General features: G+C 38.0%; 1 protein-coding gene across 1 annotated transcript; it reads right to left on the bottom strand.

Moving 5' to 3' along the window:
* Positions 1-266: 266 nt before the first annotated feature.
* Positions 267-27,766, bottom strand: LOC308041161 (neuroendocrine protein 7B2; the record flags this gene model as incomplete). The annotated part of the gene is made up of 5 exons (XM_080345672.1): positions 267-394; positions 4,034-4,087; positions 9,730-9,842; positions 12,690-12,839; positions 27,553-27,766. The coding sequence occupies 5 exons, from the start codon at positions 27,764-27,766 to the stop codon at positions 299-301; spliced, it is 627 nt and encodes a 208-aa protein (XP_080201798.1). The 3' UTR covers positions 267-298.
* Positions 27,767-27,920: the final 154 nt, after the last annotated feature.

Raw genomic sequence — 27,920 nt, 5'->3', positions numbered from 1 at the left:
GGCATGAGTTTTCATCATTCATTTTTATTGTACTTATTCAGGACTCTTCTCTTCATCTGAAAAATGTGGAACAGACTTCTTTGCTACAACATTATCCAGTCGCTGTCCTTGCAGATACGGGTTCACACTCTGAAATTAAAGTTTAAAATTATTCATGCTTATTAGAAAGAGGGAAACATAAAAGGTAAGTAGGATTTCACTTTGCCATTCACAAGGATTTTAATAGATGATTATATATAAGCAATATTACGATCTAGCAGAGGATGGCATGAGTTTTCATCATTCATTTTTATTGTACTTATTCAGGACTCTTCTCTTCATCTGAAAAATGTGGAACAGACTTCTTTGCTACAACATTATCCAGTCGCTGTCCTTGCAGATACGGGTTCACACTCTGAAATTAAAGTTTAAAATTATTCATGCTTATTAGAAAGAGGGAAACATAAAAGGTAAGTAGGATTTAGGATGAGTGTATATATTTATATATTTCCTATTTGTCAAATACTTGCAGACTCAAAAAAAAAAAAAAGGTGAAGGAAGACTATTGAGAATATAGGACAGGCTGAATTAAACACTGCCTTTTTGCTCCACTCCTCCTTTCCTCAGCTCAGCAGAGAAGCAGCAGCACATCTAACTCCCTAATTTTGGAGGAAGGACAGAACTTTTTTGAGAAGTACAGGTAAGCTTTAGCTTAAATCACTAGCCTCTGATGGATCTTGTGCTGGGAGACAAGTTCGGTACTGCAATACCAGTTTTGACCAAAGAGTCTTCTTCAAGCCCATCTCCTCTCCAGAAAACCCCTCCTCTTTTCCTCTCGTGATGCTAAGATAAAAAACTGCTGGCACAGCAGCAGAGCCAAGCAAGTTTTGGCGTAGGCAAGGGCTCTCCTACCACTGCCAGAACAAGGGAATGCTGGAAAGAAGATCCCCAGAGATGCTTTAACTTCACTTTGCACCATGTAAGCAGCACAACGTGAGACTGAAGATGAACAGATCCCATCTCAAAACTGTTTGGAGATCACAGTAATGTAGGCAGCCTATGCTTGATTTTTATCTATACCCATGGAATGAAATGTATTTACTGTATTTGCAATTATCAAGCAGTATAGAAGAGCTTCAGAATTCACTTAAATATTGTTAACACCCACTTGCACCCCCTGTTACAGTGTCAGCATAAACAAAATTCAAGTATATACTTTTTCCTTCACAGATATAGACAAAAATTCTAGTGTGCTGTTTTTTGATGCCAATAAAAATTGTTTGCCTAAGGACAAACTTCGGAGGCATGCAAATTTTCCAGTATCTTCTGGTTCTTGTCAGCCTGACTGTATCATATAAATTACTTTTGTGAGATATTTCTGCGCTTTTTTCACCAAAATGTAGAAATTCAAAACTATCAAAAACCAAAACCAACCAAACAAACTTTTAAATAGGGCATGAAATATCTGTTTTCAAATATCCCAAATATTTGTCAAATCTCCGGAAAAGATTCGGGGTTTGTCTGTCTTCAAGTGTAAGACCTTGGGTTTCTCCAGATTTGTAGACGCTATCATTAATACTTAATCATAATGAAGAGCAGCCCTTTTGCTTTCTTCTATTTTTTTCTTTAAGTGCTTTGTCTGCCACAAGTGAAAACATAAAAATATTAAGAACCAGAAATGAGTGTAGAAAAATCTTTGAAAATAAAACTAACACTAATTTAATGCTTTAAATTGTTAAAAATAAGACACATGTAAATGATTTGTTCGTGTTTGTTTAAAGAAGTTCTGTTTAATGTTAATTTAGTGAAATTCGGCTGTTACATAAACTTCTAGGAATTATTTGAAGATTCTTAGGAAGATGGATTGGTCTTTTTTTTGGAATGGTATTTGCTTGCTACTTTTTGAAATAAAGTAGAAGAGAATGAGAATACATAAAATATTGAATCCTTCTCAACTGACAAAAGAAAACACAAAGTATAATGCAAAAATGTTGGGCCAATTTGACTAGAAAATGTTTAATCCTATACAGCTGTGCTGAATTCAAAGTAATGTGGTTCCCGGGTACCTTTGTGCACAGCCCTGAGCCCAAGGCAACGTGACTCGGTGGTTACAGAAGCACTCCTGTCACATTGGGGATATTCGATTCTGGACTGGGCTATGCTCATGCATAGAAATTAGAAAAAGGGAGAACCACTAGTTAAATTGGAGGTCACTGGAGAATTCTTTGTCTTGCACTGCAAAGGCTGCAGAAAAATAACACAGTAGAAGATGGTAAATATATACTTTTGCTATATATACTGATTATGTGTAGTGTGCTTGTATGTGTGTTTATAAGCATACCTACAAATATATGAATACATGCACATAGAATACATAGCTTTATAGACTCCAGTAGTGCCTCTGTGACGTACACTATGGCATCATATAGACACAACACAGCTACTATGTGCACAGTTATACAGGACTTGCCTTAACCTAAAATAGGGACATTCTGACCCAAAAGACCAATCTGTTTCCAGAAGGTGTTCTCCCCAAACTCTCGGTCTGTGCAGAAGGGCATGGAGGAGCAGCAGGGACCACAGAAAGCAGGACGGGAACCCAGTGGGCTTTTTGGTTTCTGAGAAAATAACCTCTGTTGCTGACAGCTCTAGGTTACCCTTCTGCTGATAAAAATCCTGAATTGTTCGTTAGTACTCATTCAAATATTACTATCAAAACAATAAAATATTTGAAATGATAATGAATTTACCATTAAGTGAGATGCCTGTGCTAAGAAAATAAATCTACTGCAAAGCAAGAAACTGAATCTTCACCTCCAAAATTCTGGGCTACCCGTGGCCACGTGGCTGTTGTGTCTTTCCAGCCATTATTCCTTTTGTATCTGATTATGTCAGCAAACAGGCAGAAAATGTTTTGGTTTTCCTCATGTATACATTGCACTAATTCTACTTTAACATGATGTTCTAGCTTTTAATAAATATTCCACATAACTATTTCCAGAGTACATTCTGCTTACGTTAGAGTTAAAATTGGGTGTCTAACCTTTATCCTTTTCCACTAGCAAACTCAAAAATCAAATGTAGGTGGGAGGCAGATACTAAGCTCAAGACAGATCATTAACTTATTGTTGAACAGTGTATATTACCAGTGATGTGTGAATTGGTAAGAAATCAACTCATCTTCTCCCTTTGTAGGAAAAATGTTAGGTTTGAGACCCAAATAAATAAATAAGTCATCTTCACTTACGCTTCAGTTATTTTAAACCCAATTTACTTCATTTACAATATAAACTGTGCTGTCATATTTTGAAAAGCTACTTTCTGGCAGAGACCTAGAGTTTTTCTTCTTTTAAAAATATACCCTAGCAGCACAGCTAAAGACTTCGACTCTGTCTGCAAGTGATTTTTTTGATAAAAGAAAGGCTGACACTACAAAAAAAAAAAAAGACGATAGTGAGGTGGACTGCGCAGAGGTTCTCTGTGATATGTGGATTGCCTTCCTTGTTTCAAGGGTAGAAAGATGAGAAGGCATTCATCTTTGTCTTTCAAGCAAGTCGGACACAGAGACAGGAGTTTAATCTGAGGTAAATCTAAGCAGGTAAGTGGATCAATTTACATCAGCTATAGAACCAGATCTACTGTCATTTTCACCCTAAAACATATCAATGTGCATCGATAGCGGTAATTCATTTTACCAATATTTTTAGCAGTTCTAAAGTTCTAAATTCAGTTTTAAAGACATATAAATTTTTCTAAATGTTTTTATGCGAATAGAATATATTTTAAAACACAGATAATACAAAGTTTTTAAATTAATGCTCTGCATTGAAGTGCATCTTCTGAAAGCAACAGTCTGTTTAGAGAAATACATCTTGTACTCAGTGGACAGCCCTGGAGCCTGCTGTAGTAGTTTATCACAGAGATTCCCTGACTTTACACATTCTCTAAGGTATAATACTGATACATTAGGTTAACTCTTCATTTCACCAGTATGATTTTGATTCTTATTAGCTCTCTAGGTTTTACAGATGCTATAAAGTATTCTGATAGTTACCCTCTTTCTTCTTTTTGGACCACCATTAATCTTCTCAAAGAGTAAATTCTTGCTCTGGAAGAGGGAAAAAAAATGCAGCCATCAAATTCATTACACTCTTCTTTTGAAACACTACTTTTGCTGTTAAAAATTAGCAAGTTTAGAGGGGTGTGTGGTTTTATGGGAAAGATAAACCACAAATGAATACTTGGATATTCCTGCTAACATTTTACTGTTCTTCAGCAGCAGTCGCATTCTTATCAACAATTAAAAAGCCTGTCATTTTCCACTGTGTTGCATTATATTATCATCCATGTTTAGGCAATAAGTGCTTCAAGTACATGCTTGTATAATGATATAAACTGGATGTTCCCCTTCATGTGTTAAATCATATAAGTACATATATATTCCAAAAAAAAAAATAAAAAATAAAAAAAGAAAGAAAAATAAGAGTGGGAGGGAGATGAAGCAGGAATCCTGCCTCTGGTACATCTTTCTATACATTTTTAGGTGACATAAGAACAGGAGCAAAAAAAAAAAAAAAATATTTGCTTTACAAGGCATTTTCTAATTCCTTTTTAAAACTGCAATCGGCGTCATTCCTACTGTTTTGTTGTCTTTGCTCATTCCCTTCCAGATATCAACACTTCCCAGTGCAAAGTTCTGCTGAAAGCAATTCAGCGCCAACTCTTCCTTTGTTTAAGTAGTGTCCTCAATAAAGTTTCTAAAAACCATTTGGTCTATAACATTTTTAATGGTGAACCTTTTAAAAACTGCCAAAAACATCTTGGCAGAAGAGAAAGTTATGATGAGGAAAAAATAAAGAAAAAAAAAGGGGGAAAAAGAAAAAGCGCAAACCCAAAACACAACACAAAACCATAGTTTACATAAGTGCATCCACATATTGTTGTATTTCATACAAGTAGTGGATTCTAATAAAGTCTGGAATAACACACACATGCTCAACACATTTTGTTTCAATTGTGTATTATGAAGAAAAACAAAACCAAATCCTAACCTGAAAATGGAAGGAGAGAAGAATCACATGTATAAAAGCAGAACGCTGTATAAACAAGGCCATTAATTCTGCTATAAACAACTGACCTAACATTGATTATATAAATAGAAAGTGTAATTCTAGTGCAAGACAAATTCACCAAACACTTCTACCCTCTCTGCAGCCTTGATATGAGAAAAAACAAACATTTTCAAGTGTTACAATGAAATCTGCCAAAATTGTCTGTTTTGTACTTCTCATGTTCATTAAACCCCAAATTCACAAGGCCTATCTCTTGCCCAACCTCAGTTATTTTGTCTGAGCTGTGCCAAAAGGGAACAGAGATGAAGTTGGCCAAGGGAGACATTCTTGGCTAGTCATTTATGCAAACTCACTTCAGGAAAACTTAAATTTCACATTTTAAAGAAACCCACGGATGTGTAAACTATTCTCTTTAGGAAACAAACCACCGCTGAAATCTCTCTCTGTAAACTATTTGACCTTATACTTCTCATGAGAGGAAAAATAGTGTTTCTGAAATACAAAGAATTTTTATTAATATAAAATATAAAAAAATATAATAAATATTTTATTTACTGGGGCTAACATTTTTGTCACTCAGGAGAATTCCATACAATTGAAATGTTCCTGCCCAGGAAGATTGCCTTTTGTTTAGTCTATTTGGGAAAGTTTTAGGACCATAACTACTAAAGCATTATGTGGAGTACAAAGCCAGTGAAGTTACAGAGCATGAGCTGAGAGTGTGCTTGTATGGTAACAGCCATCCTGAAAATATGTTCCGCTGCATAAGGTCCTGAGCTCATCAGCCACCTAGATTTGCCTGTGAAGCACTCACCATTCTCATTCCTCACCTAGGAGCTGTTAGGAATGAAGTCACAGAGTTTCTCTAGTTAAAGATAGCCATCATATGGAGACATGCTGCACATGAATTGTTACTTTCCCCTTACTCCTGGAGCTTCCTTCGCACCCTCCTGGCTTCTTGGATTAGTCTACTACAGGTTGGTATTTGGGTAGGAAAACCTTAGAAGTTAAAATGCTTACAATCAACTAACTAATGCCAGAGAGATTCACCCTTAAATATTTCAGGCTTCACTGAAACTGCTTTAAGCCAGTAATAATCAGCAGCTCTGTAATCTGGACTGGCACAATTATTAAGCAAAACTGAAAAGGAAATTTCATTAGCCAGGTTGCATCCTTTCAGGAGGGCTTCTTTTTCCAGTCAATTTACAGTCTTACCAGGAATACTGAGCATGACAATTTCTATTACACCAAGCATACTACACCAAATCAAACTATCTGTACTATCTGAAATTGAAGAGAGAGACCGGACCTACCATAACTCATCCTAATAATCACCATTTTCACCCAGATATTTAATGTAATAACATCAGTTGGTAAAGAAAGAAGCACTTAAAGTTGCTCACTATAATTGGAGTTGGAATAAAATAAAATCTGAGTGACTAGTTTCAAGTTTCCATTAAAATTAAGAAGCCAGAGATGGTAACTTCTTTAACAAGGAGTTCAAGTTTGTTGAATATTTTTATTCTTGCTTCCCATTTTCCTTTTTTCCTACTATCTTGGATCTCTACACTATAGTTGATAAGCAAAACTGGCAGTATTTTTACCCTTAAAGTGAAATGTTATTCATTGCTTCAGTAAAAAGAGCTGCTGCTGACAAACAGAGTTGCTTTTCATTTTCTATTTGTACTGACACTGGTGTCAGGAAACACAGCTGAACTTCCCTTCTCTTTTTAATCCCTACATGTGATAGTGGTTAACACTTTGGGTTTCAATAAATAACAGCTTATATATAAGTGGGTTTTAGATTTGTATTGTAAATTGTGTACTGTAAACTATCTTTGTGCAAGTATTTCTGGATGCCAAGAGTACTTCTTCAGACCATCTGAAGAGTCAAGTTGCAAGATGCAGAAAAAGCAGGCTCAAATGGAAAGTACCTGTCTCCTGCAAGGAAGAGTCTGAAACGAGGGGGGAAAACAAACAAACCAACCAGAAATCACAGCAATCTTAGAAACTGCAGTTGTACATTAGGGTGGAAACCTCCAATAGTACCTTATGTCCCTGTTCCAACTGTTCCTTCTACATTTTCCACATGAGGAGAAAAACAGAGTCTCCAGTGCTGGGGAAGAGAGTACAATCTGTGTATCTTACCCTATAAAGAGAGTTTGTTCCTGAGACTTCCCACAGGTTGGCATAGTGATATATGGAGAGTTGTCCCAAAGACAGGAAAATGCTTCCTCTTTTTTCCCTCTCCTAACCCAGCATACATTCATCATGATTTATATATTTGTATCTTCATATTTATTAGCAGTATTTACAAATAATGTTTAGCACTTACATGGAATCGTACACTATGTTGTAGCAGATAGCTTCTAGGCTTGTTTTCCCCATATAAAAGTGCTATTCACATGGTGCTGCAGAGGCCCTATAGCTTTGCAAGCATGAGCCTCTCTGTCACCAAAACAAACCATCCAACCTGTTTCTTTCTCATTATTCATGAACAAGCAGGTCATTTTTTTTTTTTTCCTGACCTGCTAATGCAATTTGGGTTTTACTGTGGTTACACTAAGGAATGCATGCTGGCTCCTTGAAAGGACAAGTCAGTGGGAACTGTGACGCTGCCTCCGTGGCAGGAGGAGGCCAGGGAGAAGCTCCTCCGAGAGCCGCCAGCACAGGCCAGCTCGCCTGGCTCCAGGAGACATGCTGGCTCCGAGGGCTTCAGACAGTGGTGACAGCCCAGCGCCTTCCCAGCACGCAGGAGCTGGTGGAAACGCAGTCTGTAAATACACAGCGGCTGCAGCCCTTGGGGCATTTGATCCTGGGCTCTTCCACAGGAGGAGGAAGAAGGGGCTGCAGGCGGGCAGAGGGGATTCGGGTGGCTGGGGGCAGCGGGAGGATGAGGACACACACACAACCGGTGGGCAGCCCACAGACGGCTCTGTCAGTCATTTATGACCTAATCCAGATGACAGTAAGTGACCTAGAAGACCTCATCTACTTTATCTCTCTCCTTCATGAAGTCTCAAACTGCTAATTTTTAGAGTGCTTTCTGCTCTTATTTTTCCAGAGAGATAAAAATAACAAAACCAGCTATAAAACCAGATACTGCTGTTATTTATCTTTTTAATGTGTGGTAATATACAATGAGGAGGCAATCGGGGTAATTCTGGATCTCAACAGAACATTTGCTCATGCACATTACCAGCTGTTTCATCTCTAATTAAAACGATCTGGAGTTGGCTACGCTGCAGCTAGATATGATTCCTGTTTAGTACCTAACAGTCTGGTTTAATCCTGCATGAGCAGTTTTTTCCCCTGAATTAGTAGTGATGGATGGAGAAATGAAAAAAGGAGCGTATTCACTAATGATTACCTACCATTTGTTAAATATATATGTTGCTGATGACAGCTCAGTATGTATGCTTGATTCTGAGTTATTGCTAGAGGCCAAAGATTTACAGAAGTGCTTTTGTAGTCTTCAAAATGGTATTATGAAAGTAAATTACTTATGAATAATAAGAAAACTAACAGCATTATCTGGCATAAATAAGAAAGTTCACCATCTGGTGTTTTTAAAATAAAAACCTTTGATGGTAATTACTTAGAATGCAACAAGAGTTTCCAAAATTTTGATTTTTGGCATGATTCTCTCTAGAAATTTAGCACTCACATAAGTAATTAAGACTATAAATCTTACACTGGTCTGATTATGAACGATGAATCATTGTCTCAGAATTACAGCAGGAGAAGAGGCTGCCAAACATGTCTATTTATCGATACATGCTTACAGAGCATTGGTTTAGGGTGATCTTAAGTTAAGTGTCATAACAATATAAAATGAGATTTCATTATTTGCTCTAGATGCATAAATTACAATCATTGTTTTTGTTTTCCTGGCGCCTGAAGATGGATTTGGGATTGGACATTTAACTGATGTAATCTAAGATTAAGAAGCAGAGCTCTCTTTGGAGACTCTAGCCAGCAGAAATAGTCTAGCTGGAGTTATTAAAGTCCTTGTATGCTCAGAGCAACATAGTCCTTAGTGTAGCTCACTGTATTTATCACATACAATGTGTAAAAGAGGCTTCCAGTATAATATAGTGCACAATCTGAATAGAAGAAGGAGCATCAAGTCCTCTAAAATCCTTAAGCCAGAGAGGATTCCTTAGAGCAAGTTGTCTGGACTTAGATTTTTTTATTATTATTATTTATTTTTTTAAGGTGTTAAGGCACTACTGCAGCACTGCTGCACTCTCTCTCTCTCTATATATATACATATATTTTAACATATAAGCAGCCAAACTGAATAGTCACTGAACCTGGGAAATCTTTCAAATTAGGGCCCTGTTATTCTTTTGAAATCTTGTGCTAAAATCTACACTAATTCTGGTTACATGTTCACTGTACTTTGAAATGTGGTTTGTTGCACTTATCAAGCACATACATAGCTGTCATGCTTTGGGACAGGTAATAAGATGAGGACTTCTACTTTCTGTTTTTATGAGCTTTTCATCAATCACAGGTATTATTTCAATATTTTTTAAGAGCAAGTTCACCTTCTTGAGTAGTTTCACTTAAGGTGAATAAGGATATTATTCTCCTTGTGGTTTCATAGTATCCCTCACAACAGACAATACCCAGCTTCACATGCAACAAAAATAAGTGAGAAGCATGTACTCACCCACTTGCCCATGTTGGGATAGTCATGCTCTGGATCAAACAGGTGTTGGTGCAGCTGGTATTCCTTGCTGAACTCTGCTGTGTCTGGGGTGTTTTCTAGACACCCATCATCAACTGCAAAAGCATGTTAGAAAGCACTGAGTGCTTAGTAGCTTTGAAACACACAATATGTACCACGTTAACTGGCAAACTTCTCAAATCCAATCAAAAAACAACAATAAACATTTAAAGAACATTGTGGCTGGAAAAATATCCGGTGGGTTTTTTTGTTTTTTCATTTAGTGATTGAGTTTGATTTTACATAGAACTGTGTGTTATTCTGATTCAGAAGGGATCCTCTTTCCATTTTTAAATGCCCAAAGGAAGTTGTAGAAATTGTTTCGGCAATACTTTTGAGACTTATATTAAAATGATGATGTGAGGAAGGACAGAATTTCCTTCACTGAGCAGCTTCCCATAGAACTCCATTTCTGGTTTGCTACTTTGTTCAAAATGGCTGAAAATCATTTATGCATCATAAGATCTCATAAAAATGCAATGTGGTAGAAGTCTGATGCTGAAGACATTTCTGCAGCTTTGTAACTAATCTGATAGGCCCAGAAACCTCCTTTAATCACGATGTATGGTTTTGAAGACAGTGTCACATCAAGGATAATACCCTTTTAAAAAACAGCTCATGGAGTTTTTACCAAAAGAAATCATCTTTAGATTAAACAAAGACTCCGCAACTTAAGGCCAGAGCAGCTCTTTGGATAATCTGCTCCTGGAGCTCCCTCTGCTTTGTCAGAGCAGGGGAAGCTTGCAGTCCAGGCTCTTCTCAGACATACCCAAGCAGATCCTATCACCCAGGGCACGATGCTGGGCATCCAAGCAGCTACATCTGCAAGAACACAGGAACCACAGAGGACACACCTGTGGACTTTGCCTTCTGTCCTTGTGCAACCATCAGGTAAAAAGATTTGTCTTTTTCCCTTAGATGTCAGAAACAGTAAAGACTTGACATACAAATTAGTTGATTCAATGACCTGGGGAGGTTATTCTTAGTCCAACAGATCATGCTTTCTCTCTTTCCTCCTTAGAATGGGGGAAAGAAAATGAAGTGGCCAATAGGAAACAAAGGAAACTAACCATACTGGCTAAGTAACTCAGAAAGCATTGAAGTTAACTACAAGCACTTAAAAATTACTTCAGTCTCACAAGGAACAGACTCATCTCAAGAGAGAAGCAGGTGACAACAGAAATGTGGTAGACCTTCTCGCAGCACCTGTGTCTTTTGGTAGAAAACACAAAGGGCAGCTGGACATGTGTGTGCCCTCTGCAACTGCTATTCCAAAAGTCTTCAAGCTCAAGTACTTCAGGCTTATGTATTCCTTCTGTGGAATGTGCATATGTAGACAGTGACTGGAAAAATTGTTTTCCATTAAGTAAATCCACAGACCTGATTGAGGAAGGCCTCCAGTAATTTGTATGCATAATACAGTCACCACTTGAATTTCCATTTAAGGCTCTGAAAAACATTTTACTCTAATCCTAGTAGATACTATCTTCACTAACAGCGTACCTATGACAGGGCCATTTGTCTGAGCAGGCAACACTTCCCTAAAATTTCTCCCTGTGTTCAGATCTGACTGTATTAGCTTAGCTAACAAATTTTATTTCGCCTAAGAAAGAAAAATTAAAGGGATTTCTCAAAGGCATTTCTCTGGATGCCAGGTTTTTAATTCATTTATCTATCTAATCACTAACAGAAGTCTAATAGGCAAGCATAGAAGATAGACAGTCTGTGTGTGTGCTTTTGTGCGTGAGAAAACCTTAAACCCATCATTTGCAACCTGTCAGGCAACAGCTATATCGAACAAAACGTAAGATTAGGTATTACTTCAGAAAAGCTGCAGGCTAAAATGGAAAACAGTAAGGGAGGACTATTCAAAATGTTGTCATATTTTTGAATGAAATGTAAAAACACTTTGCAAAATTTTCATGACAAATATTTATTTTTTGATCAATTCTAAGATAGACCATTTCATTAAGAAATAGAGACAACTGGTTTGCATTACCCAAATAACATAAAAGAAGACTAAACAGAAAAGATTTTAAAAGAATCTCTTAGCTCACAAATAAAAAATGAGAGAAAAATAGAGTGCTCATTCCCAGTTCCAGCTCTCAAGGTAGCCAGTGGGTGTTTTACTACTACTTTCCATACTGGAAGTCATTCCTTGGCTCAAGTAAGAGGGAAAAGATCGATTCCCTTAGAGTACGTCTATATCATGCACACGCAGAACTGCTTTACCCATCCTCCAGCACCAGCCACCCGCATGGTTTGGTATACGTGCAGCCAACAAGCTGAAGGGGGTACTGGGGGTCTCAGGCACCCTACGGCTCTGGCACCCCGAGGCTGCATGGCTCCTCTGGCAGAGCAAGCCTGCATGCAGCGTGTTGGGGTATGTCCATGTACTTCTCCATTTCTTGGCACAGATGCACCCTCAGTGAGCTATAAAGCCACATGGACTGGAGCCAAGGTATCTTAAATATTGACTCATGGTCTGAGTTGGAGATCAGGGCAGACAGTTTCATTCTTCTTGGCACAATGAAAGTCTCTAAAAGAAGGGTAAATCTCATCTGTACAGAACGATAACTTTTTTTCAGGGGCCAGCCTAAAAATGAACTCCCTCAGGAACAAGACGCTACCATAAATCTCAGTATCTTCTACTCCAAGGTCAAGATGATTTCTTCCTCCTGACCTTCTCTAGCAGTCACATAGCAATACAGAAGGCACTCACATTAAAAAAAAAATAAATAAATAAATAAATAAATAAATCAAACTCATGTAAAACACCTGATCGCTCAACAGTTCTGCTCCTGCAGTAGATAACAAAAGAAAACAGCCACTGCTGATCATGTGTCATATTGCCTGAAAGACGTACAGTGAAGACAGCGGTGCGAAGGCTACAGCAGCATTACCTGTTTTTCCAATAGGGCAGGGATTTGGAGGGTCAGGATATCCTTGATCTTCACTGAAATCCTTTGGTACGTTATCTCCTGTCAGCTCAGCCACAATGTTTGGGATATTGCCATAAGGACCCAAGTGCTGGAGACCCTCATGCGCACCACCTAGCAAAGATGATTTACACATACTGTCTTTTCACACAATTAAAACTGTAAGTTCTTTAGTTGCCTCAAGTAATGCAGACTTAGATTTAAAATACATATATAATTGTTATGAAGACAGATCCAAGTTTAGATTTCAAACATCTTTTTTAGAAACATAAACCTGTGTCCTAAATCGGATAACTTAGGTAATGAAAAATGAAACTAGGAAACAAAATCAGCCACTTATTATTAATCTTAGTGTTGCTTTTTCCTTAACTATGTAGGTTAAAGGTAAGAAAGTAAAAAGAAACATAAGGCAGCAATAGAACTTAATACATTTACTGCCCAATCATCTTCAGTCACTGATACTGTTCATTGTGGCAAATAGTAATTGAAGATATGGCAAGATAGCATCATGGCAAGAAGACAAAGTTGATAACACTGTAGAAAGAAATAAGACTATTTGCACAGCCTAGAAATATGTTAATAAATTAAGTCAAATGAGGGGACCCAAGATGTTATAGCAAGCTTGTTTCTATACAGCTAGCAAAATTATTTTTAAATCAAACCATTTCTTCAATGCAAATGTGAGTTTCCTGCAGTAATGGTGAAAAGTGATTAAGAGTCCATATTGTTGATGGGAATTCTTGTGCATGTACACCTATACAGTCATCAATATGGTATGAAACATTACATTCCGTGACTTTGGCACCTTTATTTAATGGATCAGTTCTAGATGCAGGCTTTCATATTGCCCTGCAGGACTCAGAACAGCATCACTGCAGAGTTACAACAGCAGGGTGCAGTAGCTTCTATAATTATGATAGGCTCCTTGTTCGCGGGCAAACACACCCAGAAATGATGCACTACAGCCTTCTTCCACACATCTTGGCTTGGGCGCCTTGCCTTTGCCAAGTAGGGTCTTCCACTAAAGGTTTGGGAACCAAGCTCAGGCCATTCTCTCCATTTGCCTCTTTCCAAATATTTATCTGCTCCAGATCTTTTCTGCACACATTACCGGCCAAATGCATCTACGGGCTAAAGCCCAATCGCTTGCGGAGTTTTCTAAATACCATGGTACAGTGTTCTTATGAATTTCACACAAATAAAAATTTAGTTTCAAGCATGTTCTTTTTCGCTGCCATAAGACAGCCACCACACACACTGCAGCAATAGCAAATATTGTTATTAAGTACTGGGATGGTTGTGTGACAGCAGAGCAACATTTTTTAAAACCCTATATAATGAGGGATAACGACATACAGTCAACATATAAATTCCATTAACAATGAACGAGAGCAAAAGGAATTTGAATGATTGCAAATATGAGTTAAAGAGTGAATGCAGGCACAACTTTTTGGGTAAATAACGTGATCCCCATATTATGACCAAATGGTCTTATTTTCAATTTCTATAATTTTCGTAGATCCAAAAGATTGGAATAAAGCTTCTGAACATGAAAGCTGCTCCAGAAGAATCAATCAAGTACTCCTGTCCCAACTTACAAATAAATACTACCAGCCTAAATAATCTTTTATACAGCTAGACATCGTAAGCTAATATCAACACTTCAAAAATTGCTAACATAAGGCAGACTTGACAAATTTTGTATTCATTTCTACATTTAGAAGTGGCAGTCAAGTCAAATTTTCTATATTTTGCCAAGAAGTAGTTGGAAGCTGGTATTATAGCACCAGAAGCAAATTAGTCTAGAATCGTATATTTCAATTTTATTTGCATGATGGACTAAAAATCTAATCAAAATGCTAATTTACCCCATCAAGTACAAGCTTCTTAATCTGTAATGCAATGTTGAAGGAAAGTTTTATAGATATGTAACGAACATAAAAGTAGCTCTATTAAAAATCTTCATCTCTGTTATACAGGGTTTTCCCTTGTAGCTGACCATGAGACCCAGTACCAAAACCAGAATAGCATTATCACACAATGAACTTTATTATATATTTACAGTCCATAGTCAACACAAAGCTGAGGCTTCTAAGATCTGTATAGATTCATGATAATGCAATGGCAATGAGGTTAAAAAATGTGTAACACATTTAATCTAATGTCATTTAATCTAATGTCTGAGGTATATAATAAGATATTTTGTACTGAACTCCTTCACATGAAGATTGATTGCATATATGTACTTAAAAGCATCAGGTTATGATTCTGCTGTAAACTACAGAACCACATAATCAATAAGTGTTTGAACATCCTGTATACACTGGTTCACTATGGGACAATCCATCAGATGGAAGCACATCTACGCTTGCATATGGTGCAGACCTCTTGGCACCAAAGCTCCATCCATAAAGAAAACAGAGGTACTTAGCAGGCTCCAGTGTGCTATATATACACGTAAGTTTAAACCGACTGCCAAGAATTCCCTTGACTGAGTAGAAAACAATCTTTTTATATTAATGTAAAGGATTGTTTCCTTTAAGTATAAGTGTCCAGGATCGTTTAAAGGTTTTTCCTTTCTTTCCAAAAGAGCTGGAGACAATAGCACCTGCTCTGGTGCCATAATTTAGCACACTTGAGTGATTTAATAGCATTAGCAAAGGTCATTCCTTATAAATTCTGACAAATAGTGCACTCAGTAAAGACTGCAATAATAAAGATGAAATGCTATGAATATACCAAATGGAGGTATTATGTAGAGTAATTCACAAGCTGCATTAGTTTTTGTATTTTAATGTTACTGATTTGAAGAAACATTAGAATTAAATACACTACAGCTACTAAGGCAAAACACTGTGATACAACTATATACAGTCAACTATAAAAATAGCGCAAGATGCATCTCTTGAATCTTGAGGCAGAGACTGAAAGAAAAGACTACTCAATATGAAGGAACTTTTAATTTCTTATCCAAGGGAAGCATAAGAGAGATACCATTGTTAAATTATTTGAACCTGGGCTAGCAAAGATCCAGAAGAGTACAGAGAACATCCTTGTACTGAGAAAAGATGGGCTAGATAAGTCTGGTTTTCCCATCTCTCCTTACTTCTTGCATGAACAGGCTTCTGTGTGCCACACACTAGCAAAAATCACACCAAAATAATCGTCTCCCTCTGATGTGCAGGATTTCTCTGTTAGCATGTAGTTATTTTACATCCATACAGGATAAACTAGAAATTCAGGTCTTTTGGATTGAGGCCAGTATTGTCATAAGTAAGCTTTGGATTTCATTTAAAATATATGCATATATGTATGAAGATATGCATCTTCTGGTACTGGTCCTGGACTGTTGCAGGTTAGAAAACAAAAATGGAATAATGTGTCTCTCCCCTATCCTATAATTCTGGAAAAGCTTTTAATCATGTCACCAACTGCTGGTATAATCTAAATTAGAGATACTTGGAATTACTAAAAATTTCAAGAGCACACATTTTAGTTGTTTTCTTTGTAAGCAAATACTGTCTCTATGGTTGGGAGGATAACACAACAACAATGGAAAAGAAAATACAAAGAACAAGTAGTTTCCTGAGAGTACTCAATATTCCCCCTGATCAAACACATCCAATGGAAATGCTGTTAGTCCACCCAAGTTCTAGATACTGCTACCCATCTGTTGCTAGTGCAAAGCACAACTGAAACCAATCTACTCTCAGAAGAAATTCTCCACATCAAATACAAACAGGCAGTGCTGCCCCTCAGAAGAGAAATTTTAGGAAAATCAGTGAGAATGCATTTTCAGAAGTGCAAAATTATTGCAGAACATTTAAAGGCAAATAAAGGGACAAATCTGCCTTTCAGTCTGATTGGAACAGTTTCCCGTGTCACAGTGTAGATGGGGTTACCACAGTTCCAAATTCAGAGAAGAGGTGGTTTGGCCCATCTTAGCAAGGAGATACAAATTAGGATGGATCATGAGTATTTGTTGTAAATAAATCCCAGATCCCAAACTAGAGCCCTCTACTTAAAGAATCATGCTAGATGCCTTAGTTTCATTATTTTGCTCTTAAACATCATGAAGCAGATTCTTAAAACATCCAAGCCCTTCCCAGATGCATAGAGGATTCCTCCCCCTGAGTAAGAACTGCACCTCTTACCATCTTGACCTGTACAGCCTCCAAGCAAATATGAGCTGCAAGGGAAGCCCAGTATACCTTATCCCATTTGTGTAAGATTCCTGAAGGAGTAAATAGATATTAATCAGAGATGCAGTAACATCTTTCCTACATTGCAAAAGCTTCTCTTAATCTAGACTTTTAGTTCTTATCACTAGTAAATATCTTCAAAATTTTTTCCAGTGTGTCCTCTCTGATACAGAAGTAGCTCTTTTTCCTTTCACTGTGACGGTTTTCCATACTACCCTGCACTTCCCTCCCCAGTCATCTTGCCGTATCTACCTTTGCTGTGTCACTGCCACATTCAAAAGCGATGTCTCATCTCTAATCAAAGGCAAGTTTGGGAGAATGCTTTCTGGTGCTCTTGTATCTTAAACCTGGACACCATCTGCTAGCTTCCTTTTTCCTTCCCTTTATTATCTGCGAGACTACCCATGATGTAACCTGATTAATTCAAACTGCTCAAAATAATTCTGAATGCAAAAAATGCATTTTCATTTTCCTTACGGTTTCTAACATCACTAAAAGCTTTACAGTCCCAAAGCCATTTCCTCTGTGTGCCTTCAGCTAGCTTCATCCTAGAGAGTCTTATCTAGTTGATGAGATTTATTGAGATCAGGAAATGAGAGGCAGTGAAAAAAAATTATAAAAAATAAATTATCACATTCTCTCTATTCCACAGAAGCTGCTAAATAAAAGAACAGAGAAGGAGAAACCAAGAACAGAAAAATGCAAACCTAGCTGAATTCCTCAACCATTGAAGAGCATTGTCTCAGGAAACCCAAGAAAACTACAACTACATATATTCAAGCATCCCAGATTCCAGAGTCAGCTTGTCTTCTCCTTAATGACACAAAGTTTCTTAAAACTATAAAGATTAATTTTATTTTTCTTTGCAGAGGGACAGATTACTTTCAATATGTTTTCTAAAGGCCTGAGTACACGTATCACACAATTACTGACCCTGCCTTCAAGAAATAATTCCATTTTAGCTCGTATTTTAATTACAAACAGTATAAACATTTAAGATATGAAATGTTTTTATTGTGAAATGGTTAGGGCCACAGTAATCCTCATGCCCGTCTCACAATAAATTTATAACAGTAGCTTATATGCTGTTATTATTCATTATTCAAATTGGACACACACACAAAAAATCCAGTAGCTGACTTGCTGACAGAGTGCAAAAGCAATCTCTGATGCTTCCTTTGGTTGAACAGTCCTCTAATGGACTATATTAATTTGCCCTTTGGTCTGAACAGAAAGCTTTTGCGCTGTATGGTGTGGATGAGCTCACCCTTTGTATAAACACGGTGCAACCTGCAGCACGCAGCAACAGTCCCCCTGCCATGCTGGCTCCCAGCTACCGCAGATCAGCAGAGCGAGGGGACAGTGAGTCCAGCAAACAGCACCTGTACCTGCCATGCCACCACCTTGCTGACAGCCATGTGCACAGCACATGGCTCTGTGAAATCGGGCAACAAAAGGAAGCTGGTGCCCTACTTAATCCCATGAGGGACAGGATGCTATTTCAATCCTATAAATGTAAATGTGCCAATGAAAGATCGGAGCACTTTTTTTCACTGGCATTTACATCTGTTGCACAAGAAGCCCAGATGCTCCATCAGTGTCAACACTGATAGAAAGATACTTCCTTTGCTCCTGTAATGTGAAGCATGGAGGCACCAGAATTGCCCAGAATGGGACCATGTTTTTTGTCTACTGCTCCACTGAACTTCAGTTTTCCCGTTCATTTTCCCATCCATATTAATTCAATTTCATTTTTCATGTAGATGGCTCAAGGTCCCAGCTGGTTCTTCAACAGAAATGTTTAAAAGCTTCACATGCCTGTGTGACAGCTGCCACCAGGGTAGGTTTTCTAACTCCCCCAAATAACCTCACAGTGAACACCAGTGTGGGGTTACAGAGCTCCCAAGTCTCTGGTTTGGTGAGCTGGTACAACCTGACAGCTCCAAAAGCAGACTCATTTCTATTCAAAACTTCTGCCAACATGGCCTGAGTCAAGAGGAGGTTTCTTTTGCACTTGAATAAAAGTATTGGCACATGATGAAGAGCAAGAGAGCAGTGAGATGAAGAGTCTTACCAGGTAAGATCTGGCCCAGTGCTGCTCTTTGGTGCTACAAGAGGGACTCGGGCCAGCTAACCTGTTGTACATCCAAAGGGAGAAACCAGCATTTTCCTCTCCTTTTCAGTGGCTGAGAAAGTTCATCTTCTTCGTTCATGCCTGCAGCAGCTGTGAGAGCACTGCTGAAAGCACACATGACATGAAGTACAGAGGAAAACTCTGGAAACCTCCAGAGAGTGCCAGAGATCCTATCTATCTCCTGCACATGACACCACCATGAAGAAAAGCAAGAATCGCTGCTTCTTCTAGACTTCTAAAACACCTTTTCATTATGTTCAGAACCAAATAAATTTTAAAAGCTTTTCTTACTGCAAGTTAATTTAAAATTCAGATGGGAGCAAGGGAAACGCATGATTTTGAGAACAACTACAAAAAGGTATAAATCCTAACTGATGTGACTAAGGATTCATTTCATGCATGTGAAAGACAAGCATGGAAAAAATTATTTGAAAACAAGAGCTTTGGCCAATCTTCACTGGCAGATTTTTAAATACTTCCATTGCTGGATAAAATTTCACAGTTTCATATTAAATTTCTAAATACCATCTACCAACACTAGAAAACAGAAGTAATATAACGCATCAGACAATACAGAAGTGATCACATTCCTTCTCCTCAAGTTTATTTCCTCTCTTATTGGAGAGGAAATCTAGTAACATGTAAAAAAAAAAAGTGGCTACAAATCCCATTCTAATTGATTAATTACCTTTAGGTACATGAGAATCTACTTTATTCTAAACCCCTACAGACCCACCACCTTTCTTCCCAGAAGAAAACTGCTTTCTCCTTCAGCGGCACCTTTTAAAGATGACTTTATGAAGAGCAGCAGTAGCCTATACCACGTAACAGTGGTTAGGGTTCCTCAGAAGAGGGATGTGAAACCTGCACTTCCCTCTGCAGCCATGGGAAGAGGACAGCTGCGCACACTTTGTTTCAAGAAAAGGTTCAAAGCCTCAAAATATAAATAGGTCCCTTAGTCAGACACACACGCAGAAAAAGATCTGGAGAAAAGCAGCAATTAATACAATTTTCTTCCTGTGTTCCCCATTGACTGACTTCTCTGAGGAGCACCATAGTTTTGAGAATTTTCCCTGCCTCTCCCCAGACATACCAGGGAGACAAGAGAAGGGCCATTGCACCTCCTGCAGCCGGTGGGCATCTGGGAAGGGCAGTTCCCCAAATTCAGAAGTGGCAGATTCCACAGTGGTAACAGCCCCAGCCTTCCCTTGCCCATCAAGAAGGAAACTTGTCACATTGAGCTAACAAGATGCCACCTCCACAGAGCAATACAAACACCAATTTTGCTTTCCTATTATTCACTGTTTGTCATGGCTTATAAATTCATATGGAAGCAAGGATATTATGGGACAAGTTTTCAAACACTTGTCTTTAATAAAAAACAAAGTCATATCACCTCATTATTTTCCTGTTTGTGGAGTTACAGGTGTAATCATTCTACACGCAATTTCTTCAAAGAGTTGTACCATATCATTTACTCAGATAAAGAAAATCCATTGTAAGCCACAGCTGTCATTTGGCACTGTCATTAGCATTTAAATTCAGGAACTGGCATTCTAAATTGCCTCTCTTATGACATGCACCACTGCCTGATACTCAAATTCTGGTTACATTTGACATCACAATTCGGAGAAAGTACAAAGAAAACAATAGGTATTTTTAGTCAGATCTATACAAATCCAGATATTTACTATCTTCATGTATAAAAAATTGTAGTTTTACCATTTTCATTTTATGTTACAAATTTGAGATGCCCATATTAAATTTTGAAATAACATTTCCTGAGTTATTTCAGTAACTTGCAAAAAAAAACCAAACCAAAACAAAAAAACACCACAACAAACAACAAAACCCAAACCAAAATTTTAAAAAAAAAAAAAAAACCACACCTGAAAGCAGAGACTAGTAGAGTAATGCTGGGGTTTGATTTTGTTTTTTAAATGTCAGGCCTATAATGAAGCATTCGACTAAATTCACGTGTGCTTCTGCAAAAGCAGTCCCAATGTGAGCGTAACTTTGTCTTAACTGCAGCAGGACTTTCTCTATAGAACAAATAAAATAATCCACATCCCAAATGATTGTGTGGCCTCATTGCACTGAACTGACACTACAGAGCTCTGTCCCAGCCCTGCTGCCAGCCCAGGGCCTCCAGCACAGTGACCCTGGCTGCTGGCACAGAGGCCGCAAACCAGAGCAAAGAGGATGAAGCCAACACATCGCCATGGTTGCTGACCCCCAGACATCACACACCCATGTGTCAATGGTTATTGCTTCTAGTCACCCAAGAAAGTCCAAATATATTTGGATATAAGCACACTAGCCCAAAAGCCCACAAGCGCAAAGGTGATTCCCGCGTTGGTTTCACCGAGTGCATTCACACGCAAAACAACTTTTCCAACTTTATAATATGATGATTTTACTACATTTGTCAGAAACAAGTAGCAGTCTTGCAGGTATTTTACAGGCCAGAAAGCAATGTAATCCAGCACTGTTTGTCATAGTTTTCTTATTAGGAAAATGTAAACAAAATAGATATTGCTAGCATGCATGAGTAATCTGCATAATCTTGCAGACAGTAGATTTCATACAAAGTGCTATTTGTACAGAGTCTGTGCTGACAAGTCATTAACTACCAGTTGTTGGTAGAAATATTGGCATAATGTTCCAGACTCTTTTGAGTTTTATCATCTCAATCAGGCAAACAGTAACTACTATCTAAAACAAGAAACAGGTATTTATTTTCTTTCAAACTAATCAAATAAACCCCAGCCTTTTCTCAGTAGCTACAAGCAGTCTCTGCAGGAGAGTAAAAAGCTTCTCAAAGAGGCATCATATTTTCTTATTCCTACAAGCAGTCAGGATTTAAGAGATATCATTTAATGTTATCACTGAGGCTGACAGAATTATGCCTCTTTTGCAGACTGATTGAAAACTTCAGAATCTCTGGGCTGTCGTGCCAGCACCTTTTCTCATTTTAAGTGTTTTTGAGAAATAAAAAAACCCCAATCAAATCGAACACAAACAAACCACCCATGAGGCTGTCTGTTCTATTGAATTGTACAGGAAGCAATGAAAATGCAAGTGAAAATAGGACTTTGCATTTCCCATTAAGAAGTTAAGTGCTATAAACCGCCCGAGCTGAGCTACTGGTGCCCCCATGTGTTTAACTGATTTTACTGTTCTCCTATGCATGGTATATTAGTCCTAAAATTTGCATTATACACATATTCCCTTCCCCTCCCTCAAAAAAACCCTTAAATATTGTCACAAACTTATAAGCATGCAAGGAAAACAAAAACAAAACCAACATATGTGGTCTCTTACTTCATGAACTCCCTTCCAGGCAGAAAAAAATTACTTCTGTGTTTTTGAAATGTTGAAGGCATTTCTTTATTTGATTCTTTATCCTTTAGTAACATAGATACAGCCCCCTTCTTGTCTATAGAAAAACTGAATATAGTCCAGTGGTATTGTACAGTATTTTAGTGATAAACAGCAACTAGAGAAACACAGCTACTCATTAAAAATTCCTATTTTGCTTTTCTATGTGTTTTCTCTTTTTATATAGACTGCTAAATGACTCTAAGGTAGCTTTCTGAGAAGATGAATTAGCAAGAAGACCAAATATTATTAGAGAAATTAAAGTAGCTAATATGGCTTTATTACTCTTAGAAATAGGGGTGGGAGCAGAAAGAAAATCTGCTCACCAAAAAACAGCTGCTTCTAAGATACCACCTCAGATGTCAAAAACATCTTTGCTTGATACTCGTCACGTGGGACCTGCTTGGCTTCTGCCGCACTGACACGACATGCACCATCTGCAGTACACAAGCACAGGGCATCAGCCAGTAAACTCCCATTTTTGTGACGTATTTATCCTATGAACTGCTTCCACTGAGCTAACTAGGAAAGGAGGGGAGTTAACGCTGCTTCCCCACCTCCCTGGAGGCTTGGTGGGGAGAAGCCACCCTCCCCAGCTGGCTCATGCTGTCCCAGAGAGAAGCACCACCGCATCACTGGCCTCTGGACCTCCAAGCTCTCCTTGGCTTACACACAGCTTGAACTGCACAGTTATTTCTTAGTAGGTGAAACTTTGTCAGGCATTTTCTAGACTCTACTCCTATTTTAGCAGTTTGGCCTGATTGAACAGGTAAATTGGCAAATGCAAAGGGAAGGAGAAGAAAACAAACAACTAAACCCATGCATTTATGGATTTCAACATAAGGCAGCAATTTCTTCCAATTAACAAGCTGTACTTTTTTTTTTTTTTTTTTTTTTTCCCCTATCCATCAACAAGAAAACTATCTGGTCACTTAGGAAAGAAAACACATGCTGCTAAATGTATTTTCTGGAAAGTGCCCATCTTTTAGTCATCTTTGGTACAAAGCAAGTTTGTGACTTAACTACAGCCAAGGTGGTCCTAAGCTTTTTTTAGATTGGGGGGAAGACCATGTATAATTCCTTGCAACACATCCACCCTCTGGTTTTTTAGCATTTTAAAGTCAAAATATGATGATTAATACTGGAAAAAATGTAGATAGTTGAGATGGAAAGTGGGCATAATTAGGAAAACTGCTTATGAGCTAACAGTAATAGTATTTTTGTTACATATAAAATTACTAAGATCTTATTCAGCTGGAAAAGGTTATTTTATTAATCACTCAAATTTGCAAACATTTCATAACAATCAGGTTGCTAGTATAAAGCAATCGGTATTATGACAGCCTAAATTTGTTTCCAAATTCCAAAGCCACAGAAATTAATTTTTACTGATAGCACCTTGTCTGCAAGTGCACACATATAAAGCGTAAAATCCTGGCCTTCTGAAAATTAGCGGTACTTCTGGAATCCCAGTTCGACTGAAGCTGACAGCATCCTCAGCTGCCAACACTGCTGCAGGTCTGCACTGCTGGGGTAATTTCTGACAAAAATATCTGGTAACTAAAACAATTTTATGTAGGAACACACTAAATTTATTAAGCTCCAATTGATAAAAGTTTTTTATGCTGAGATGCAATACCTGGTCAAAATGAGAGACAGATGCACTCCAGAGCAGCAGGTTGATGATGAGGATGCTGGGATGGGATGAACCAGGTTTTAAAATGTTTATGTTGGTCACTGCAACCTACAGTCTGAAAAATGGCTGGAACTCAATGCTCCTGGCAGCTCAGAATTTCTCATAAATAATAAGAGTTTCATACCTAATTCTACCTTACATTACTTTAAGGCAAAAATTACCCATTGAAGACAGCACCTAAAGAGAGTAGTTAGTGAATTACCACTTTGCCATTATGGCATTTAGGATGAAAACCCTATTTTGTTGTGACACATTCCAACTATTGTTAAACCTCCTTCTTCCCTTCCTCCTTCGTTTTCCCTTCTATTATATTGTAGCTTTTTTAAGCATTTCCATACAGAATTATTAGCCAGGGACTACAGAGTAACTATGTTGCGGAAAACTCAAAGGTGAATCCTTCAAAATCTGAAACCTCGTACTGACACACTCTAAAACCACATGCAGTTATTTTTTCTGTAGCTCAACCATAAATTACTTATTGTTTATACAGATACCACTGGGAACATCAGTCACAAGTCCTCTCTCCATCCTCCTCTATGCTCATCAGCTGACACCTGTACTACAGGCACAGGGGCTTTGCTTAAGCATTACAACCCATGACACTGTTCCTTGCACTGCTCAGTTTACCTCCTTGCACATTGGTCAAGAAGTACCTGAGACACAAGCAAGCTGTAAGAGATGACCAACATCAGAAACATTTTTTTCCAGAAAAAGTCCTGCAGGTCTGTTTAGCAGATCAGAAACTGGAGCTTCCTCCTCTGAGGAAATTGTTTCTACATCATGTGATGGAGTTTCACAAAATATATGTGTAACATCCAGCCTGCCCCACAACCAAACCGAAGAAAACCCAGTTCAGAAAGGTCACAATCTTTTTACTATATTGAGTATTACACTTCATCTGCCCACAGCAGGTCAATGCCTGATGGAGCCCTTGTTCAAATGCTTCCTGTCCTCACTCCCTGACAGAGGACAAGGTCCTTGCCTGAATCTAGTTCCTGTTCTGTTTTGTTCAGAAAACATTGGCTGACTGGAGCCACTGGGATGTCAGGAATGTCAGTCCCCTGGCAATAACCCAGTAGTGGGCAGACTGTGGGTAAAATGCTAAAACTGCAGTTTTTCAGGCAGATACTGCATGTGGAAGCATTATATATGGGAATCTCTCACAGAACTAGACTGCTTTGAATAAATACCCTATCAGGCCATTTTAGCAGTTCTGTTTCTGAAGTAGGCACCTAACAGAAAGTCACATGCATTGCACAGGTTTTATCTCAAATTACAGAAAAATAAACATTCAAAGAGGATGAAACAGAGCACTGTTAACTGATTAGTAACTGGTATATTAAATTCTGAAGTCTTTTACAAGATAATAGTTAAAAGTCACTGGTACAGAATGAAATGCAAGTTTTGTTGGATTAGTTATCCTGTAATTCATGTTCTGTATTTAAAGATAAACTCATTGTGAAAAATTACTGAATTATATGTACTTTAAAAAAAAAAAAAAGGCAGTATGAGAAAATATTGTGTAGAATGACAAAAAACATGTTAATCTTGTAACTGGAACCAATGCTTTCAGAACACTTTCTTAAGTTTCTAATCAGACACTTAAAAGAAATATCTATCTATAGACACATATTACCACAAGAAAGCAAAAGAGTGATTACTATCTGAAAAACATACCACAAAACACACTATGAAAAGCAACATTTGATATGAAGGTCTGGTTTGCATGTCTCTTTCTACACTGATTGATATTGTTCACCTCACAAGGCTTTTTTGCTTTTGCAGAAATTTCTCAGTAGGCTGTTAAATATCCATGCTAGACTTGAAAAATGAGTCAGGCTCATCTGATCAAGATGGAAATGTTAAATATTATAAATAAACTGGATTTATCGCCTTTCGGTTTTACTCTGTTATATACATAAAAGGTAATTTTATTTAAAACTAGGGAAAAAAAAAAAAAAGAGAAAAAAAAAAAGACCAACCTGCTTTTGCAGAAGACTGTATAGATCACTGGAAAACTAGTGTCACTCAAGTCTCACAAGCACCAGAAAAGTTTCAATACTTAAAAGAAGAGATTATTAATCTAGTTTTGCAAACCTTGTAATTACAAAGTAACGGCAAAGAGCTGAGATGAAATTATTGTCAGAGATCCAGACTTGCTTATTTTTTCTAAGATTAAAAAGAAGGAAAAAGTCTGGGCAAAAGGGAGGTGAAGAATCAAATTACTCTCTTCTACCAGTCTGTCCCAATTGATACACATACAAACACTCACAGAAGAGGAAAAAAGGGCACAGGCCAAATTTTGATCCTTTAGTCTAATCTCAATCATTTAAGTTTGCAGAAAAACATATGTCAATCAAAGATTCTTTAGAAAATATATAAATTTAGGTCTTCAATTATCTGGTAGAAATGCTTCTTCAGCTTTAATCCTCTCGTCAGCCACCATTATGGCAACTGTATCTCTGTGCCTGTCATAGGCTGGAGATCTGAATAGGGACAAATGAACAGCACAGACTTAGGAACTGTGAAGACTTGCTACACTGCATCAATTTGGTTTAATTCCCAAAGAAGGCTTGAGTGTTTCTTCTCTGGTTTGGGGCTCACACACGAACTACAATATTTGGAGTTGCATACTGTCAACATTTTGCTGTAATCCCAAAATAAAAGCTAGTTTATTACAATTTAAACAGCAATAAATTGCAACATTATCCTACCACCCTAACATTTGAGCCAGATATTTCAGATGGTTTGCATAGTTATAAAAGACTGATTCCAAGGAAAATTTACTCATACCGGCCAAAAAAATGGACCTGAGTCAAGAGTATTCACCACGGCACTAGTGTTGAGGGGGTACTTGGGGGACAGGGAGGGGGGCACCCCATCCTTTCCAGTCCTGCAGCTGGAGACATGGCACCTCCCTACCTGCATGCCACAGCATCGACCCTGTCCCATGGGGTTCTGCAGCACATAGGGAGAACCCCTCATGTAAGATTTTTCCGTTTACCTCTCACACCACAAACATTTGATCTCTTCTGGTCTGCAACTGTTTTTAAAAATCCATGAGATTTGGGTTCTATAGGTCACATCTGTTTCATGTGAAATGTATATGTGATACATGCACTACTGGGAAAGAATTCAGTAAACCTGTTGTTTTGAGGTACTAGAGACCAGACACATCTAAGACACGATCTTTTACTACAAAGCCTGTACATTAAAGAACCCCAGTACTACTTCTGCCAAAATCATTACATTAAGTAAAAGGTGGATTATGATTTTAAAACAAAGATCAGGCAACAACCTGGTGAAGAAATCCGTGATTTTAAGCTCAGTATATTCTGCATCTATATGCAAAGCATTAATTACTTTGAAAGGATACTAATAAATTCATCATAGCTCAAAGTCAAAATTAGCTACCTTCAATGCTCTGTGGACCAACCAGATTCATAGCCTGGTGCGCTGGATATTCTACCCGGGGTCTAGCAATGCCCAATTGCTCCATAACCCCATGGAGGAGCCTTTGAATATCTGCTTCGGAAACCCTGTCAGGGGTCCTAGGGCTGTGGCTGAAAGCTGAAGCCAATCCAAATGCCAGCAGAAAGATCATGTTATAAAGCAAGGAAGTTGTCATTCTGGTAGTCAGTTTTATCCTGTGAAAAAGAAAGGAATTTGATTATAAATGACAGTGGGAAAAAAGTCCATTGGGCATGCTAGAAATAACTTCTGATCTTACTACTGCACACTACAGTTCAGTACTACAGCTTCTAGGAGCAGCTTAAAATCTA

The sequence above is a fragment of the Nesoenas mayeri genome (genome assembly GCF_963082525.1).
Source record: "Nesoenas mayeri genome assembly, chromosome: 5".
In the NCBI taxonomy this organism is placed as follows: domain Eukaryota; kingdom Metazoa; phylum Chordata; class Aves; order Columbiformes; family Columbidae; genus Nesoenas; species Nesoenas mayeri.
The sequence above is the reverse complement of the archived record's forward strand: the minus strand, read 5'-3'. Positions and strand labels throughout refer to the sequence as shown.